At 39.1% G+C, this 19,138-nt stretch overlaps 1 protein-coding gene across 8 annotated transcripts in view; it reads left to right on the top strand.

The window, feature by feature from the left end:
• Nucleotides 1-19,138, top strand: part of LOC121519782 (epidermal growth factor receptor substrate 15-like 1) — a 30,730-nt gene extending 11,592 nt beyond the window's left edge. For 2 of the 8 annotated variants that reach the window (XM_041802682.1, XM_041802684.1), the window contains 10 exons: nucleotides 2,971-3,132; nucleotides 3,581-3,778; nucleotides 4,562-4,726; nucleotides 6,523-6,631; nucleotides 8,254-8,390; nucleotides 8,705-8,765; nucleotides 12,473-12,558; nucleotides 12,816-12,879; nucleotides 16,169-16,302; nucleotides 17,492-19,138. In XM_041802682.1, coding sequence (XP_041658616.1) covers nucleotides 2,971-3,132; nucleotides 3,581-3,778; nucleotides 4,562-4,726; nucleotides 6,523-6,631; nucleotides 8,254-8,390; nucleotides 8,705-8,765; nucleotides 12,473-12,558; nucleotides 12,816-12,879; nucleotides 16,169-16,302; nucleotides 17,492-17,638 — 1,263 coding nt within the window. In that variant the 3' untranslated portion in view covers nucleotides 17,639-19,138. Of the gene's footprint in view, nucleotides 1-2,970; nucleotides 3,133-3,580; nucleotides 3,779-4,561; nucleotides 4,727-6,522; nucleotides 6,632-8,253; nucleotides 8,391-8,704; nucleotides 8,766-12,472; nucleotides 12,559-12,815; nucleotides 12,880-16,168 lie in introns of all 8 variants that reach the window. The other 6 variants (XM_041802683.1, XM_041802687.1, XR_005992738.1 and 3 more) reach the window with 6 other exon arrangements.

Consider the following 19,138-nt stretch of genomic DNA (forward strand, 5'->3'; position numbering starts at 1 on the left):
AGCGGCTTAGCCCACTGCCATATTGTCTGCTTGTATCCCAGGATGCATTGTGTCTAAGCTGTACAACCAGGATGTTCTATCATCACGTCATGCTGAACAGCGCATGTGCACAGACTTGGAAACTAGAGAAGAGAGCCTGAATCACTCCTAATGGAGAGAAACAGACACAGAGAGGCTGTGATGTAGTCCTCAAGGTCACTGCTGACAGGAGCTTCTTTGAATTACGACTGAAATTCCCAAAAGCGCAAGGACTGTTTTTGTAAAAATGTGAAATTTTGAAGTCTTTTTGTCACAGAATCTTTTTTTCTTTTGCCTTTTGGTCAAGAAATGGGAGAACAAGTTTCGGCAAAAAAAAAACCTAGGTCATTTTTGTTACAGTGTTTAATAAGTGAGTAAGTGTAAGTGACGTTGCTGCAGCACACATAATCTTAAAGCCCAGGTTGTACTGAAAATAGGAATGCTTAGAGCTTGCCTGCGCACAACAGGGTTGAATTTTTTACAAGCTTTTCAAGACAAAAAGTGCAGACGAGACACAATGGTAAAGAAATACCATAGGACTCAGAGGTTTATTCTATACCCAGGCATAAAATTTGCACTTTCAAGTCTATTTTGACCTGGTTTTCAAGTCCTGCAACTAGTTAATGGCGCATAGTGTGTGGGGGCACAACGGCCGACCTCCGTTTAATCAACAACCCCTGACATGGATGATTTTCTGAGGTAAACACATGAGAAAAAAGCTACGAGCAGATTCCCAAACATCAGGGCATTTTTTCCTGTATAAACTTTCCTCAGCTGAGCAGCAGATGATCCATGAGGGACAGAGAGAGAGCTACATGTGAAGGAGGGAAACTCAAGTCTCAACAGGTAAAAGTCAGAAAACTTCTCAGGGTTTCACCACCCAATCAATCTCATTCACAGTCACTAATCACCTGCTGAGTTTGCAGTTTCACTATTAGATTAACGTTTCTTTATGACATGATGACAATAACTGACAAAACAAGGAAGGAAAGAGGAGTTAGAGCTGAATGTTCCTTTCTGATCTGATCTGATTGTCTTTATATTGTCTTAAAGCAAAAATCAAACTGTTTCTGATCAAAGCTCTGACTGACAAAGCCACTCTTTTCCCATTGACTCTCTCTCTTTCTTTCCATGATCAATAAACAAATAATTCATGCTTATCATTGAAAAAAATATATTTTTCTTCATAGAAGTTAAAGGACAGTCTTCTGATGACTGTTTTATGGGTCTTTAGCACAGCAGATAATGAACAAAATCATATTTTTCTATCCGGCAGTAAGAACTGCATGCTTTACTAGCACCAGTAAATAAATTAATATGACTCCAGCTGTCAAATAAACAAAAGCCTGTTTCTATCATGGGCCAAGTGTTTCACACATCCTCAGCATTTTTATTTTTAAAAAAGAAGGGGAAACTGCTTAAACATTTGATATTATTAGGCCAAGCCAAAGTTGTTACCCTGGTGCTGTGCCTGTTTTCACTTATCAGCGTGAGAACCCAGGCCGTGATCACATAAATTATGAGTTTTGGTCATGTGTCATCAATGTTTTAACCGCACAGTGAATGCTGAGATTAGACCACCACTGTTCAGTCTGAGCAGTGGCAAGGATATAATGTACCTTTCACACCTTTCACTCATTTCTCATCACTGTCTTAATGACGGTAATTAAAGCAATACCGTGGCTGTTTTTTAATGGTATACCGTATTACCGTTTTACCGCCCATTCCTAGGTCCAGTAGAGACCAGGCCCACTGCTCAGCGTGACAACCTCTGAGGCGTAGTTCTTGTTTGAATTGTACATAAGACACTGCACTCCATATATTTCATGTGCTAAAGAGTAAATCAATATTTAGGTTTCAGGGATATATTTCAGGTTATTAAGGAGAAAATCGGCTAAAAAAAAAAAAACATTCCAGTGCAGAATTTATATCCTGTTTGCTTAAATGATTGTTACCATAGCATTGAGACTGGTATCAGTAATATTTGAATTTTCCCAGTAATGTATCAAAGCTCAAAACCCTAGTTGGCCTGCCAAATCCTCCACTATCAGGCTGCAGCTTTGAACTCTGAATAAGTAAAAAATATTTAGGTCATTTATGGTTCATGTGGGTGTGAATAAAATGACTCAGACAAGGATAAAAAATTAGTAAGATATTATCAATTCAGTAAATCACTCAAGCAAGAGCTTTCAAGAAGTACATTACAAATGCACATTATTTGGCAAATTTTACACAAATACTATTATCACAAGCATATTGTTCTATTTTATAGTTCCTCTTTCAGGCTGATGAAGAAACCTTTAACCCGTTTACCCCTGCATTTTTAGTGAGTGATATGTCAGACAATGTTTAGATGCTGTATTCTGCTCATTTAAGTCTGAACAGAGGCGAGGATAAAACATCCCTCCCCCAAAGATGAAATTTATCATCAAAGGGCAGGATACCAGAAGCCCCTCATTCGACCCAGAAATTCACACCCTGCACACCAAGACTCTGAGCAGGGGCATTCATGTAAAATACATCACTGTAGTCCAGGGGTTCTCAAACTATTCAGCCCATGCCCACCCCAAAACAGCATCTGAGATTGGGGAACCCGATCTTCCTTTGAGGGGGATAAAGCCCATGATATTGCACAAAGCATCATGTACAAAATTTGCATCTTAAGTAGTTTTTATAACCTTTACTTCCATTTAAGCACAGAAACCACTTAATAACAAATTTTGATTTCAATTTGAACTAATTTTAACATTTTTTAAAATAACAGATAAAATGTATGATTTTAAATAATATGAAATTTCTCTTTGTGTTATGGAAAGCGACAACTTCCCCTTACCAGCTTCTCATCAAAATAAGCACATTTTAGGTCAATTGGCTGCAGAGTTAATTAGTGGATTAAGATGTAAGTGAGTTACTGTATTATGGAAACATTGTGCATGTGTGTTTGATCCTTAGGACATGCAGAATGGTTTGGACAGGGAGAGCAGCAGCCTGCAGGATTTGGAGTCACAGAAACAGGATGCCCAGGAGCGTCTGGAGGAGATGGATCAGCAGCGCTCCAAGCTGGAGGGGATGCTCAATGATGTCAAGCAGAAGTGCCAGGAAGAGTCCCAGCTGGTTCGAGACTTGTTTGGTTCAAAACGTGCAAATATAGTCAAACTAAGAAAGCTGCTGTTTCACATTTTGTGTTGTGCCACTGGTAGCATGGTGTTTGGCAGTTTCTTGTTGTTGTGCAAAATGGTGCAGCCTTTTTATTAAGCATTTCAGTCTTTGGTATTCCTAGAGAGAAGTACAATATTACAGTCATATTACAATCAAATAACACAGGCTAATCTTAATTGTTGTCCAAAGAAAAATATTGTTCAGTTTCTTCTGAAGCACATTTTTAATGCAAGTTTACCAAGGATCACTGTCTAGCTGTCATGACAAACTTCATATTTTCCTGACATCTTCTTTCAGAGAAAGCTCAATAACCAACCCCTTTCTAAAAATAGCAATCACTTTAATTGTGTATCTCCTTGGTATAAAAAAAGGCTTAGAAGCATTACTCTAATTTCCCATCCAGATCTCGTCACTGCAGAGCCAAATCCGCTCTCAAGAGACAGAGCTGCGGAGTCAGGAGGATGAAATGAGCCGCACGAAGATGGACCTGAGCAGGCTGCAGGAGGAGGAGGCCCAGCTGGAGCAGAGCCTACTGACTGGTCGTGTGCAGCTGGACAGCATCATCAAGTCACTCACAACCACTCAGGAAGAGCTCAACCAGGTCAGTGACCACATAGGGGTGTCATTGGGATCATAATGGTGTGGAGTGAGATGTTGGACAGAATTTTGAGTGGAAGAAGCTCTGATTATTCAAAAATAATGATACTAATTCTTCTGTGCAGCTTTCAAATTTTGTTTCATTTTTACTTCCATTTTGTTGAAGTTTTTGGCAAGCTTTGGGTGTGCTCACACTGAAGTGAAACTGTCACGACACAGTGGTTAAGTTTTATTTATTTCATCAGCCCTACCCCCTAACTGCAAATTACATAAATAACAAATGTGAACCCATGACAAACTTCCTTCAAATAAATGTCTATTTATGTACGAGTGTGTCACGTCATCTCTGGCCTAAGGAACATTGTTATTTGAAACTGTTGCCTGAAATCATTATGGCTTATCCAATGATGACAGATTTAAAGTTTTCCAATCTTTACAGCATGAAACATAAGAGCAAGACGGATAGATTAATACTTTATTGATCATGAAGGCAATTCAAGCCCCAATTGTTACATTTAATCACATAGCAAAAGGCAAGAAATAACAAAAGAAAAATAAATACATTTAGATAAGGTAAACAGTGTAAAAATACAACAACAGTAACAGAACTGGTGGAAATAATATCAAAACTAACCAACCATAAATACAATTGTGTAGCAAAAATTATTCTAATATTGCAAAAATGGGATGAATGCTGTCAAATTATACTCACAACAGTGTCAGTGAAGGAAGTCATGTTAAAATGCTGTATGGAATTAGATACTGATTTAATATTTTGTCTGTTCAGGCTCGCAGCAAGCTGTCACTGATCCAGGAGAACCAAAAGGAGGTGACCAAGACCATCGAGCAGTACAACAGCGCTTTGAGTGACATCAACGCAGGAAACCTCAGCAACCTACCGGATTTAAGCGAAGGGTTCACTGAGAAGCAGAACGGAGGCTTCAGAAGTCCGGTGAGGAGATCATGCACACTATATTTGCTGTTTTTTTCTTTTTAAACCAGAAGAATCTCAATAAAATCCAGAGACTTTATCATTTATGCCCTCCTAATTACTGATAAAAACTATAGGAGCTTCTTGTTTCATTACTTAGTGTATTCTTGCATCCTATCTCAACTGACCCTGAAATCATTCTCCTTCTACCATGAGGAAGGATCTTCTTATTCTTAAATGCACCTGGAGGAGGCGAGGATAGAGGAAGACATCATGGCGCCAGTGTTTCCTCTGCTGAAATCTTTTGACCATTTACAAAATGATTGGTTCAGAGGCGCCTCATAGCACTGAGCTGCTGAAGATGATGAAATATCTCAGAGTACCCTGCATCAATATAAGGAGGCAACTGTGTAATTTCTTTGACTTTCTTTAACAACAGCATCAGTATTAACTCACAAAGTTCCGGTTATTGTGCAGATCAAAAGAATATAAATAACATAAAAAGCCTCATATATCATACCTAATAACAAACAGGAAGAAAATTCAAAGGAAGATTAAACAATTGAAAGAGATAATACACATAATTTTATTAGTCTGTGCCATTTACAGCTCAGCCCTCCAGTAGTTGGGGTATTGATCTGCTAGAAAAGTAGTGAGAAAACAGTGTAGTTATGTCGTGTTCACACCTAAAGATGCTTAGGCCAAATTTTCTTCCTAGTCTGGCGCTGAATACCACTGATAACAAGCAATGTAAATGAAAATAAGTGCTTCATGTAAACAAATAATAATGCTGGTATGCAACTTAAAGTTGTTTGCGACCCACTATTAAAATCAATAGAATAAGAAATAGATAATCGTTTCTTGTTTGAGATAATTTATGACTAAAAATTGATATAATGGGTACAAGTTTAGCTCTGTTGGTAGAGCAGGCCCCCTTTATCTGAGGATGTAGTCCTTGACAGACTGGTCCCGGGACGAATTCCTGGTCTCAGCACACGTTTGGTGCATGTCTTCCCCCACTCTCTCTCCCAGTGTTCACAGGAAGTAGATAGAACAGCTGTCTATCTTAAGTTCAAGGCAAAAAAAACCAAACAAAAATTATCTTTAAAAAAAGAAAATAATATCATATTTTTGTGAATTAACCTGAAATGTTGTGAAATACTTTTTTAACTGAGGTGTTGTGGTATATGATGTTGCTCAGATCAGTGCTGTCAGGCCAAGGATTTTTCTTTTGGTAAATAATCCTCTTCTGTACTCATGTCTCTTCCAACATCTCTCTTTTGAGTCTTGACTGGGCAAACTGGGCAAAGCTAAGATGCAACCAAAAGATGCAAGTTAGGGATGCAAGGAAACACAAACAAGAACTGAAAAAGACCATACAATATAGAATGAAGATCTTGCTTGGATATCTGAAATTAGAATAAAGCATTTTCCATTCAAAACCTAGTTATTGCAATGAATAAAAATGCAGTAATGCAGCACTCATATGTAAAACCATCTAGTGCTAATATGCCTGTTTCATGATTATTCAAATACCTGAAGGACTGAAGCTCTGATGTGCTCATTACCTTATTTTTTTTTCTCATTTTCATGGTCTCTGAAGTTTTTAGACTGATATTTTTCCACCTATTATGGTGAAAGAGACCTTTTGACATGCATTTCCATGTTTTAAAGGTCTTTTCGTTGAGTCTTTTTTTTTGTTTGTTTTTGCTTACAACTGTCCCACTGTGTTCTGCTGTGACCCAGAGGCTTGTAAATGATAAATGATGATAGTTTTTCCACTGTACTGATTGTTTTTTTCTGGATCCATTCATCAGGATGAGTCTTTTAAATCAAAGTTAGCCATGTTCAACAACAACAGTGCTAAAGAGCAGCCGGTAGACCCCTTCCAGACAGAAGACCCCTTTAAGAGCGACCCTTTCAAAGGTTTGTAAGCTCCCTTTTTATTCTCCACTCCTTTTCTGCAAGAATCATACAGTTTTCACAATTGGCAGTCATCTGTATGGGCAGGGCTTGAGATTAACTTTTTGCTCACCAGCCACAGTGGCTAGTGGTTTTGCAAACTTACTAGCCACTCTGTATTTCCACTAGCCACAATATTATTATTTGGAAACTATGAGCTATATGCCAAATTTATCAGCTCTCCTCTTAATAAAGCACCTCTCCCTGTACACAGCACACTACAGAGATGTCATACTTCACTGTTAGAGACAGTCATCTAAGAGTCAGGACTCTTAGATTTGTATTTTCTTCAATGGATATTAAGTTTATGCTAATATTAAAATACTGTTAATTGGCTGTTTATTAGGAAAAAACTACAGCAGATTAGAAGAACATTTCTAATTTTCACTCTGACAAATCTCTTCCAGAGAATGTTAAGTGTCAAACTTCTCCTGTCCTCTGCTCTATTCTCCTTTAAACTATATGGTGGAAATGTCTTCATAAGTCTCTAAAATTAATTAAAATATCTGTTTAATTAATAGATGACTTACATTTTGTGCATGAAGGTCACATTTGGAGAACATTAATCAACTGTACTGTCTGTTGTTTAATATTAGAAGCAAAAACAATCCCTGTTAAGCTGAATTCTGTTTGACTCCCAAGTGAACAGTTACAGACTTTTATCCTTCTGTCTCAGTTTCTCACTGCCTCAGTGAACTGATTTAAAGTTTTGGAGTTTCTCTCGTCTTTTATATCCGTTAATTATCGATATATGACATATCATTATACAAACATATCAAAGGTTTTAATAACATTTAAATTATGCTCGCATTTTCAGAGGTTTTATCATTTAGACCGCCCTTAACAAACAAAGAATATAGATGGAGAACATTAATCAAACAGTGTTCAGACACACTACACACCCTGGCTCGCACAAGTGACAGATACACACAGCTGGAGCACACACATGCACAAATGGTACTGATGCACTGATCCTCCATGGACAGAGAGAAGCTTTAAAGCAGAAGGAGAAAGTTCAGGTCTGAGCTCATCCTCCAACATTCTGAAACATTTTCCTTAAACAGATAGAAGCCTTCAGTCTACATTACCAACACGTCAGTGCAAGTGTGTATCAGTATATGTTTGTCATGCAGCATCAAAGCCCTCGGTGCTGCGTAAAAACGCACGAATGGATGAAGAGACCATCCTTTTTAATTATTTTGGAGGGAAATTTGAGCCTTTGTGTGCCGAACGGGCTCTCTGTAAGCCCACATCATAATAGCTAACAGACAAGCACGGTCAGAGTGAAGCATTGGTTGTCACACTGATAAATTCAACCCGCCATCATGGCAAGTTAGAGTCACGCTGCTGCCCGTCGTGGCCGATATCCACCCGCATTTGGCTAGTTGGTGAGTGTAAATGTCAAGCCCTGTGTATGGGTATATGTTTCTACTTTTGAGTTTTTGTTTTATTAATGGGAAATGATGTCTGTCTTTGTGCTGATAAAAAAGTAAAAGCTCTAATGATTCATCTTAATAGGCAGAATATCATTGTGAAGTCCAAACATAACCATAAAAGTCACTGTATTCTCATTGTTGTTTTTTTAGACCCGTTTGGAGATCCTTTCAAAGAAAGTGATCCCTTCAAAGGCACCACATCCGATGATTTTTTTAGGAGTACAGACAAGTCAAACATGTTTGGATCCTCAGACCCATTTGGTAGAAAACCAACACCACCAGCAAAGGTATCAAACCCTCTTTTTTTCTTTTACTCAGCTATATTTGTTGAAGTACTTATCATAGTTTTGTGATATATTATAGTGGAACAATCAATGCTGTTTAGTCAAAGGATCAAAATGATTCTTTCTATTCTGGGTTCATAGTTTGCTGTAGTTGTGGATGCTGACAGGATCATCTCTGAACTCTTCTCACCATTGTCTACATCTACACAAAGAGATTTTTGGTGGTTTTGCTGACGTTGTCATTGTGTGTTTTTCAAATAAGATCTTTTGAATGGCTTGTCTGCTGTCCTTTTGCTTTTTGCCTTTGTCTCTCTCAGCCAAGTGCCTTCAGTAGTGGCGACCCTTTCAAATCAAACAGCCCCAAACCAAAGGACCCTGGTACGTCTGAGCTCTTCTTTATATCCTTTCACAGCAGTCGGTTATATCCAGTTTTCTGTGCAAAGGTACACACAAACTCTTCCAATAAATTTAGAAAATAAAAACATAGAAATGAAGTTTTTTTTTTAAGTCAGTGTGGATGTATCAGGTGTATTTCTTTTTCGTATTTGAATAACCCTTGTGTGGAGTTGTGTTAATTTTCTTGTCTAAAAGTGGTTATTGGCAGCCTTTTTTTTCCAAGAGGTAGACAGACAATAACAAGCTAAAAATAGGTCTTTGATCATTAAAACTGATAAACTTAGTTTAGTTTCCGTCAAAGAGACTGAGTAAGACTAACTGTTATTGCTAGACTGTTAGACGCTCATAATCAATGATATTTCTCCACGTTGTGTATAATCTGTCAAAACAGAAGCAGAGATGGGGTTAGAAAGCAGAAGGAGTGCATGTGTCTGTGAGAAAGCATGAGCTGTTAGGAGGTGGTATTTGTGGCTCTTCTGTGTATGCTTTGGGTAATAGTTGTATCAAGTTAAACCAAGATGCTGTACCTAGTTGAAAAAACTCAACTCTGCTTTCTGGTAGTAGTAACATTCAGACTCATAATACTGGCTACAGCTGGAGGACATTCCTCTTCGCTATCCTCGCTCAAAGCAGCCGTAGTAAACACACCCAAGCTTTGATTTAAGTCCTCTTAGTTAAAAATATGAACCACATGTTGAAATCCATGTTGAAAATGACAAGATTAAACTTAAGTAGCTCACTTACAAGGAGTCATGTAAAAGTTTATTTTGTTCCTGTGATTTACTTCAAAAAGTTAAACTTTTTAAAATTCTGGATTCATCTCATAAAAAGTGAAATATTTCAAGGCTTTTTTGTTTTAATCTTAATGATTACGGTGTACAGCTCAAAAAAATTAAAAAGCCCACAATTTAAAATTATTAGAATATTGTGGAAAAGTCCAATTTGCAAAGGTTTCCGGAGCCTTCATTCTCTCACTCTGGTTCGGCACACAGCTGCAATCATGGGGAAGACTGCTGACATGACTGTTGTCCAGAGGACAATCATTGACACCCTCCACAAGGAGGGTAAGCCACAGAAGGTCACTGAAAGAGTAGGCTGTTCTCAGAGGCTTAATAAAGCATATTCATAGAAAGTTGACTAGAAGGGAAAAATATGGTAAGAAAAGGTGCACAAGCAACAGGGATGAGCTCAGCCTTTAGAGGATTGTTAAACAAAGCAGATTCAAGAATTTAGGGGAGCTTCACAAGTAGTGGACTGAGGCTGGAGTCAGTGGATCAAGAGCCACCACACAGACAGGTCAAGGAACTGGACTACAAGTGTCATGTTCTCAGTGTCGAGTCACTCCTGAACCGCAGACAAGATCATAAGTGTCTCACCTGGGCCAAGGAGAAAAAGAACTGGATGGTTGCTCAGCTGTCCAAAGTCCTGTTTCAGATGAAAGCAAGTTTCTAATTTTATTTGTAAATCAAGGTCCCAGAGTCTGGAGGAAGATGAGAGAGGCACAGAATCCAATGTGCTTGAAGTCCAGTGTTTTCAGTTTCCACGGTCAATGATGGTTTGAGGTGCCATGCCATCTGCTGCTGTTGGTCCTCTGTGCTTTGTCAAGTCCAGAGTTAACACTGTCATCCATCTACCAGGAGATTTTAGAGCACTTCATGCTTCCATCTACTGAGAAGCTTTATGGAGATTTCTATTTACAGCAGGACTTGGCGCCTGCATACAGTGAAGCCAAAACATGAAAACCTGGTTTGCTGACCATGGTTTTACTGCGCTTGTTGTTAAAAGGATGAGAGACACTGGACTCAAAAATACAGACAATCTTAAGGCAGCTATCAAAGCAACCTGAGCTTCATAACACCCAAACAGTGACATGGATTGACTGGCTCCATGCCACGTTGCATAGGTATGGTAATTTGTGGAAAAGGAGCTCAAACCAATTGCTGAGTGCATAAATGAGCATAATTTTCCAAAAGGCTGACATTTCTGTATTATAAATCATTTTTTGGACTGATGTTTTGTGATATTCTAATATTCTGAGATAATGGATTTTTTATTTTTATGAACTGTAAGCTGTATTCATTGAGATTTAAGCAAGAGACGTCTTGAAAAAATTTCTTTGTTTGAGATGAATCCAGATTATATGGGAGGTTCACTTCTTGAATTAAATCACAGGAAAAATATTCTATTTTTTTAGATGTAGTTGTGTTTGTGGAATTTAGATAGCACTCTCTCTTTCCCTTGCAGCAGTATTTAGCTAAAAGTATTACTTAAGGTCAAGTGGTTTAAGGTGCTACCCATGTACCCATGCCCGGGTTCGAATCCAGCCTGTGGCCCCTTCACCGCATATCTCTCCCCACTCTCTTCCCTGTTCCACTCTCCTATCCACTGTCCTTCCTCTATCCAATAAAGGCATGAAAAGGCCCAAAAATAAATCTTAAAAAAAAAAAAGTATTACTTCAGAGCTAAAGTTTAAATGATTTGGTACATACATTTCAATGCCATTAATTACTAAGATAACAGGAATTTCATGTTATAAACAAGATATAAGGTGTCAAAATATTTGAAAAATAGACAACACAACAGCTGTAAAGGATAAAGACGATCTACTCATTAAGCTACAAACCATAACTGTGTAAACATCTTTTTACTTCGTGTGATTTCAGTTTTAAGAAACAAGCACAAACGTATCCCTGTACCTAAAACAGCATGTGTAGATGTTCCTTGCAGATTTCCCAGAAGGTGTTTCTATTAATGAAAGAAGAACGTTTTAGTTGGGAAACACATCTCAAAGAGTCATTCTTTGCCATTTTGGGTGACGTTTTAGATTTAGATTTTATTTTGGGGGAGCATCAAGGGCAAACAATTTTTACTTACTGTGGCTTCAATTTTTCCTGTGGTTTGAAGCTATTTTTAGTCCAGTACCTACGCATTTAACTACTGGCCAACTAAAAATACTCCCCCTACCCTGGAAAAACAGGAGGCCTGCAGGAGCCAAACATAACAGAAACTTTGTGTCTGTTGGTCCTGCTCTACTAGAATACACTGCCACTCCTTTAACCAGTCCTCAGCTTGCTGCCTCTGTCCTTTCTTTATATCTGCAGCTATTGAAATGCTCTGCCTCATTCGTTACGGAAGTTGTTTTAAGTTAGTGGCTACTTCTGGTCAGTGCTCTGCCATGCTACACACCTTCAGAGGAACACAGAGGCAACTGTAGGCCCTGAGCTGAGTTACTGTGCGTAAAAGAAAACACCACGTACTTCACATGAATGGGGTCTCTTGTGATTGCACACTCACAACAAACATATTCTATTACAATGTTTTGTTTTTCCACTGTAACCATCTACAGCAAGGCCATTTTTTTTCATTAAGCTGCATATCAACTGAGCTTAAAAACAACCCGGGCACAGTTCTGGTTAACAGTGCGCTAAGTGACGCCTTTAATTAGCTGATCAGATGCATACGTCAGGTCTAACAAAACCTCTGCTTTCCAGGTTTTTGAGAAATGTCACGGAAAATTAAATGGTCATGCCACATTCTCCTCCCTAAAAATAGCACACAGACCCTGTCAGTGTAAGCAAGATGCAGAGATGACTTTGAATGTGTGGTTTGGGACTGAACTGTATTATAGTTTCTGGCTTTTTCCATAAACACTCAAATGTTCCTAATGTATTTCAATGTACTCGTCACAGATGTATTTGGGACAACGGACCCTTTTGGAAGCAACTCTTTTGGAAGTAAGGGGGGAGGATTTGCTGACTTTAGTCAGATGTCAAAGGTACGCTCTGGAGTTCTGAATCAGTTCTGCCATAAAGCATCATTTTCCACTTATGCTGTAGAAAGCTGTGTTGTTATTTTTACTCTCATCATGAGTGATTTCTTGCTTTTCTGCCAATTTATCACCTCTATGAAAACAATCTCTCTGGAATGAAGCCAAGGACTTTAGCTCTTGGCTCACATTTCTGTCAGGGTCATCATTTTGTGCGATAGCTGAAGGATTTTTTTTTTCTTGTCCTCTCCCTTGTGTGTGAACAGAAGTCGGACAACCCCGTGCTCCCATCAAAGAAAAATGTGCCTAATCGGCCGGCGCCTCCCTATGGTAAGCCCTAATTTTATACATGTGTGTGAGTGAGCTTGAACATGACTGAGCTTGCAACTCAACTTGACATTAATCTTTCAGTTACATTTATGTTTGCTATGTTATGTTGGTTCAGTCCAGTTCAAATAGATACCGTCTATTGTGCTAATATCATCTGCTCTATTTTAAAAAGACCTTTATTTAGATTTTTGCCACTTTACGTGTCACATTAATGTAATGACAGTCATTGTAAAGAACCATTGTCCTGTAGCAGACTCAAGATGTTTGAAGGCAGGGACAGAAACAGTAATATTGTACAGGCATATGTCTCTGGGCACAAAAGGTTGCCATGCGCTGACTGTCAAACCTGGGTAAGAATTAATATTTTGTATTACCGCATGTAAACAGACTTGAGCTTGTATAGTGCCCTCTGGGATGCACTTCATTAGGTTTCGTCCATTCAGATGGCACCTTAGAGAGCACTTTGTCACATTTGGTCTTATGTAAGGGCATTCTTGGGGGCACTTTACCACATTTCTCTACTAGAAGGGCCCCTAGAGGGCACTTTACCTTTTTTCCCGCTGGACAGGTGCCATAGAAGGCACTTCATCACATTTGATCCACTGGAAAGGCAACCTAGAAGACGTTTTTCCTTGTTTTGTCCACTTAAAGGGCATCTCTGGGGACACTTTGCCACAATTGATTCACTAGAACGTCATACCTAAGAGAACTTTACCACATTATTTCTACTGGAAAGGCACCACAGATGGCACTTTCCTATGACTGATCCACTGGAAGCGCACCCTGGGGGAAATTTAACACATATTTTCCAATAGAAGGGCAACTTAGATGGCACTACCATGCTTGATCCACTGGAAGGGCACCTTAGAGCAGTGGTTCTCAACTGGTCTGGCCTCAGGACCCACCAGTCTGCCTTACGTCAGATCGCGACCCAAGTTTTCAAACAATTTTCAACAGTGCATGTTTCGTTAATTGAATATGTAGCAGTTTGGGGCATGATTGGAACAAAATGCCTGATGTAAAAAGAAAATGGACAAAACTGACAAATGTTACACCCTTTTCCCCATCATTATGTTTCAATTTTTGCCAATTTTTCAGAGAACTTGTGAAATTACTTCATTTTCATGGGAAAAGTAGCCATTTTCTTGCAAGAAGAGGAGATAAATTAGTCAAAATAGTGATCAAACATTTAAATTTACCCAATTTCACAGTAAAACAGGGTAAAATAAAGGGTATCAATGCATGTCCAATAAGGACTTCATGACTTTTGCCACCTTTTTTTCAGACACCTAGTTTCAACCCACTGAAAACTGCTCTGCGACCCACCTTTGGGTCCCGACCCACCAGTTGAGAACCACTGCCCTAGAGGACTATTTACTATATTTTGTCTACTAGAAGGGCGCCCTAGGGGGCACTTTACCACATTGTTTCCACTGGATGGGTACCGTAGTGACATTTCACCATGCTTGATCCATTGGAAGGGCACCTAGGGGCAGTTTACCACATTTTGTCAATGTAGAGGGCATCCCTGGGTGCACTTTACAGCATTTGACCAACTGGAAGGGCACTGTAAGGTCACTATAAAACGTATTTTCCACTGGATAGAAGCCATAAACGATCCACTGTAAGGGCATCCAAGAGGGCAATTTACCACATTTTGTCTACTGGGTCAGCTCCTTAGAGGGCACTTTATTATGTCTCTCTACTATGTCAGCATCCAAGAGGGCACTTGCACAGTTTTTCAAACATGATTTCACCAGTGTGGGTGAGTGCTTCCCATCTGAGTCGACTAGTGATGTTGTCTATTTAAAAACGTGTGTGCCCTGATGTTTTACAGAAACAAATAACTTCCCTGTTGAGGTGTGAAGTTGAAAAGAAACTTTTTTTCCCTTTTGAACTTGTAAACAGGAAAGAAACTGGCAGGGGTGAGATATACTGTCAGTTTTCACAGTGATGTGTTCTTTCTAATGAGCATTAATGTAGTTACAGCAGTGTAGGTTAAACTTGTTCAGTATAGGAAGAACATTTAGAACACCTCTCTGCCTCGGGTTCATTAAGCCTCATGTTCAGTTTTTTTTTTCTTAGTGTGGGTGCACGTTCGCACACTCAACCACCACCCACAGGCCATGCCCAACATGTGCCCTTCCTCTGTGACCTTACACTTATTTGTAGGCAGGAACCACAGCGTGAGAAAGTCAGTGTTCCTCTTTGCTTTACCGCACAGAGAAGAGAAGAGATAAGTGGCACAAGTGAAGCAGCTGGCCAGCTGCAGAGATGTGCTTCGTATGTGATAAGTGAGAGGCCCTCTGTGGGAGTCACAGGCTGATCTGAAAGTCTGCATCTAAGGGACAATTGCACAATCATTTTAGTCTAGTAGGTGTAAGGTGGCTTTTGGTTTACTGTAATACTGTGTAGTTTAAATTTTTTTTAAAAATATTAAAATGTACCATACTCTTTAATTTCTTTAAGCCCTTCAATTTGCATTTTTGTGCATAGCTTATTCTGTAATACTACCCCTCTTACACTGCTTACTTTGCCAATTACCTGTGCTTTTTATACTTAATGCATACTTCTTATTTCATCCATATTCTATTTATAAACCTATATTCCTCACTGCTATTTATTAAATATTTCTAATTCTGAGTGCAGATCCAGCCAGTGTGGCTTTTTCCGCAAATGTTGATGCGTAAATAATTATAAACACATTACAAAGCTGTGAATTATAGGGCATGTGCTCATGCTGTATACAAGGGTGTGCCCTTCTTTTATAATCATCATATTTCCAAAAGAGCCGCACTTTGCTTGTTAAGCTTCAATGCATCGCTGAGTCTTACTCAAAGCAGTGGTTAACACCTTTTTTCAAATCAATATCGCTTTCCCTTTGGTAAGCGCTGTGCACACCATCAGGCTGAAGCTGCTGGCTTCCTGTTACAGTTTTGCCACAAAATATTACACACCAGCCTTTTAAAGTGTGACATTGTTCTCCCAAGAGACTATCAGCTGTTGGCATCTGCAGTTGAGTTGTCACAATATGAGAATTTTAAACTTCTAGTTAAATCCAGTGACTTGAATACTTGTTGTGATACCACAGCAACAAAAATAGAGGTCTCAGGCAACCAAGATACGTTGAAATTCTTTTCTCTGGCTTGTGGTTAAAAAAAAAAAAAACGACAGGAGAGCTGTTGTTCTTTATCTGTTCTGTACTTTTTATCAAAAAGATTGTATCATTAGTAAAGCAGAAATCGATTATCTTTAGTGAATTCATGTTAATGTTTCCCTTTTTTGGTAGGTATGCTCAATTTGACGGCCTCAGATCCGTTCCCGAGCGCTGACTCTACAGCAGACCATACGGCCTCGTTTCTTACAACTCACTTGAGTAGCAAATCCAAAGACAGTGCTGTGGGTTTTGCAGATTTTGTCTCTGTAAGTTTAGTCAGGTTACAGTTTTCTGTTGGTAGTTTTGTCTGCATGAGCTGCTGACCGTATGATGTCACTCTTCAGATAACCGTGCTGAAGGCTCGGAGGTGACAGTTTTGTCACGGGGCCACTTTCTGTTAACTTCGCCTCACACAGCAACCGATCACAAGATGTCATGCTTACTGGCTGTCAACTAACAACTGACAGAACATCTGAGAGCTCCTTTAAAGCTTGTTGAGAACGGAAGTTAAATGTTTACCGGCTTAATTGACATCCCCGTACTTGTGTCCATTAAGTCGATCGTCTGTCTTGGTAGAGGGGCTTTTGCATGCTTGCAGGATTGATTCAACTCTGAATCAGCAATTTAGTGAACTTGTCTGGTCAGGTAGCACTGGAGGAGCATTTTTCAAGTCTTGGAAGTACAAGCTAAAGGCTTATTTGCTGTCAAGCATGATATGCCTCAAAGCAGAGCACAACAGAGTAAATCTTTCTCTTTGTCCCACATCTTCCGCTTCTTTGCCTTCGTGTATAGCCTGAATTTGGAAGGATGATGCATGCTTGGCAGCTTTTTGTGTCTAGTTCATCTCATTTGACATGACATGCATTTATGTTATCCCTCATGCCAGCATGAGAGCTGTGAAAGGGATTTGTGGGTTCTTTTTTATATGGAGCTCTGTATTGTAATTTTTGTTTTTCTGCCAGGAAACGAATATGGCGAGGTAAGTCTATAAAAGGGTGTGGTGGTCAGTCTTTTGCATGTGAAAAACCTGTCCGCACTGCGTAATCTGAGTCCGCTGATTCATGAGCATGACTTTTTCACATGTATATCCACAGTCACAGTGATTCACGTGCTGGATGTTTATGGGTAATATGTAAGTAGTAATTGTGGCACTAGAGTATATCTGCATATTGTGTATAGGAAGCTTTCTGTGAAGCTTTTAGTGTTGCTTTTTTCTGCTTTTTTGTGATGTCCAAGCTAAATTGAAACATCTAAATTGTTATAAATCTTCTAAATTTACAGCCATCAACTATCTGTCATTTAAAGTATATTTCCTGAAGTAGAATCATGATTTAAAATTTGCATTCAGTGTTACTTTTACGTCTTTCCTACGCCTAATGACGTCCTCTCTGTGTTGCATTTCAGCCTGTATTTCTGCCCTTTTTTTCATGTCTAATGCTTGTTTTTCTGCTGCAGTTTGGAAGTGAGAACCAGCAGTTGGAGTGGGCCAAGCGTGAGAGCGAGCGTGAAGAGCAGGAGAGGCTGAGGAGGCTGCGGCTCCAGGAGCAGCAGGACCTGGAGCTGGCCATCGCTCTGAGCAAGGCTGACATGCCCAGTTCCTGACCAGGCATACCCCCATAAAACAGCTTTTAGCTCTGCCTTACAGTCCCTCAGTCCTCAGGCTCATGACAACTCAAACCCACACTGGCCCAATATGACTAGCAGCTTCTGTTACCAATGCGTGTAAGAGACCAGTGGTTCTCAGCCCCGACTGGACTCCTGTCAAACAACTCCACATTTAGCAAATGGTTTAAATTTAAAGCTCCAAAACTGCAAGACGACTATAATCAGGGACAATACATGGCAAGCTTTATTCAAGCTCCGCTCATCCTGCAAAACAGTAGCCAGTTAATGCAATCTTGGGTGCTCTACTATAGCCTTTCTAACTATATCTTCATGTCTCATCACCATGAATATCTGAAAGCCTTCCACTTTGAAAAAATAGCCTTTAAGAATGTTCTACGATTTTATTTATATGCAAAAGCAACAGTTCTGTTGTGTAAGAAGGACTTTGTAAATGGAATGTATAAACTCTTTTATATAACCTTGAATTTTGCCTAAAAATCACATTGAATGTCAGGCTTACTACTTTGTTGCCCAAATTCAACGGTTTTAAAGAACTCCTGTAACTCTATAAATACTGATAGATGATGGTTTAAAACCTTTAAAAATGCCTTTTGCAGTTTTTAAAGCAAAACCTGCCTTAGAGGACCAATGCTGAGTGATCAGTTAATCAATGCTAGGATTTAGTATTTATTTCCAATGTGTTTTTAACCATTCGTGCTGACTTTATCAACTATTTTTGGCCTTAAAGTCAACTAGTGAGACCATTATCAAACCCTTAACCTGGATAAGTATAATTCCAAGTAGAAATTGTTGCTTTATGTAGCCTTAAATGCATTTTAGCCCGTTCATAAATGTAGTAAAATAGAATTTCTGCCTTATTCTTGTCAGCTCAAATGCTTGTGATAATCATTAATGTCTTCCTCTCTGAACAAAGTTCAGCCCACCTGCAGCGCTGTTGCACCATCTCTCTCTTGTGTCTGTCATGTTGTTTATCATTGGTTACTTAATCATCACGCCCAACAACAACTTGCACTCCCATAAAACTAAAGCCTCTATAAAATGGACTTAGTGTAAACCTGTGTTTTTCTGGTGCTGTTAGGCGCTGCTCATCCTTTACTTCCACTGACGCATGGTTACTCCTGCGTCCAACTCTTTGCCTCGGCTCTCAAATCAACCAGTGGATCTTTCCTTTTCAATGTTGGATTATTGTTTCTGTTCAGCAATGTCTTATGATCCAGTTGGAGGACATTTCTTTAAAAGCCTTAAGATTTTGTATCTTAACACTAATCAGGTTTATTTGGCACATAATGTATACACTTGTATATTCCAGAGCTTACTGGACATGTACAAAGTGGTGGCGCCTTATTTATCAACATATCAGCATTGTAACGTTTATAAAATATTGCACAGTATGTATGTGATTCTAAAAATACCTTCTGAGCTTTGACCTGCTCAGAACTGTTGTAACTTTTAACGAAATAAAAGTGATTTTTGAAA

Source organism: Cheilinus undulatus, linkage group 13, assembly GCF_018320785.1.
Source record: "Cheilinus undulatus linkage group 13, ASM1832078v1, whole genome shotgun sequence".
In the NCBI taxonomy this organism is placed as follows: domain Eukaryota; kingdom Metazoa; phylum Chordata; class Actinopteri; order Labriformes; family Labridae; genus Cheilinus; species Cheilinus undulatus.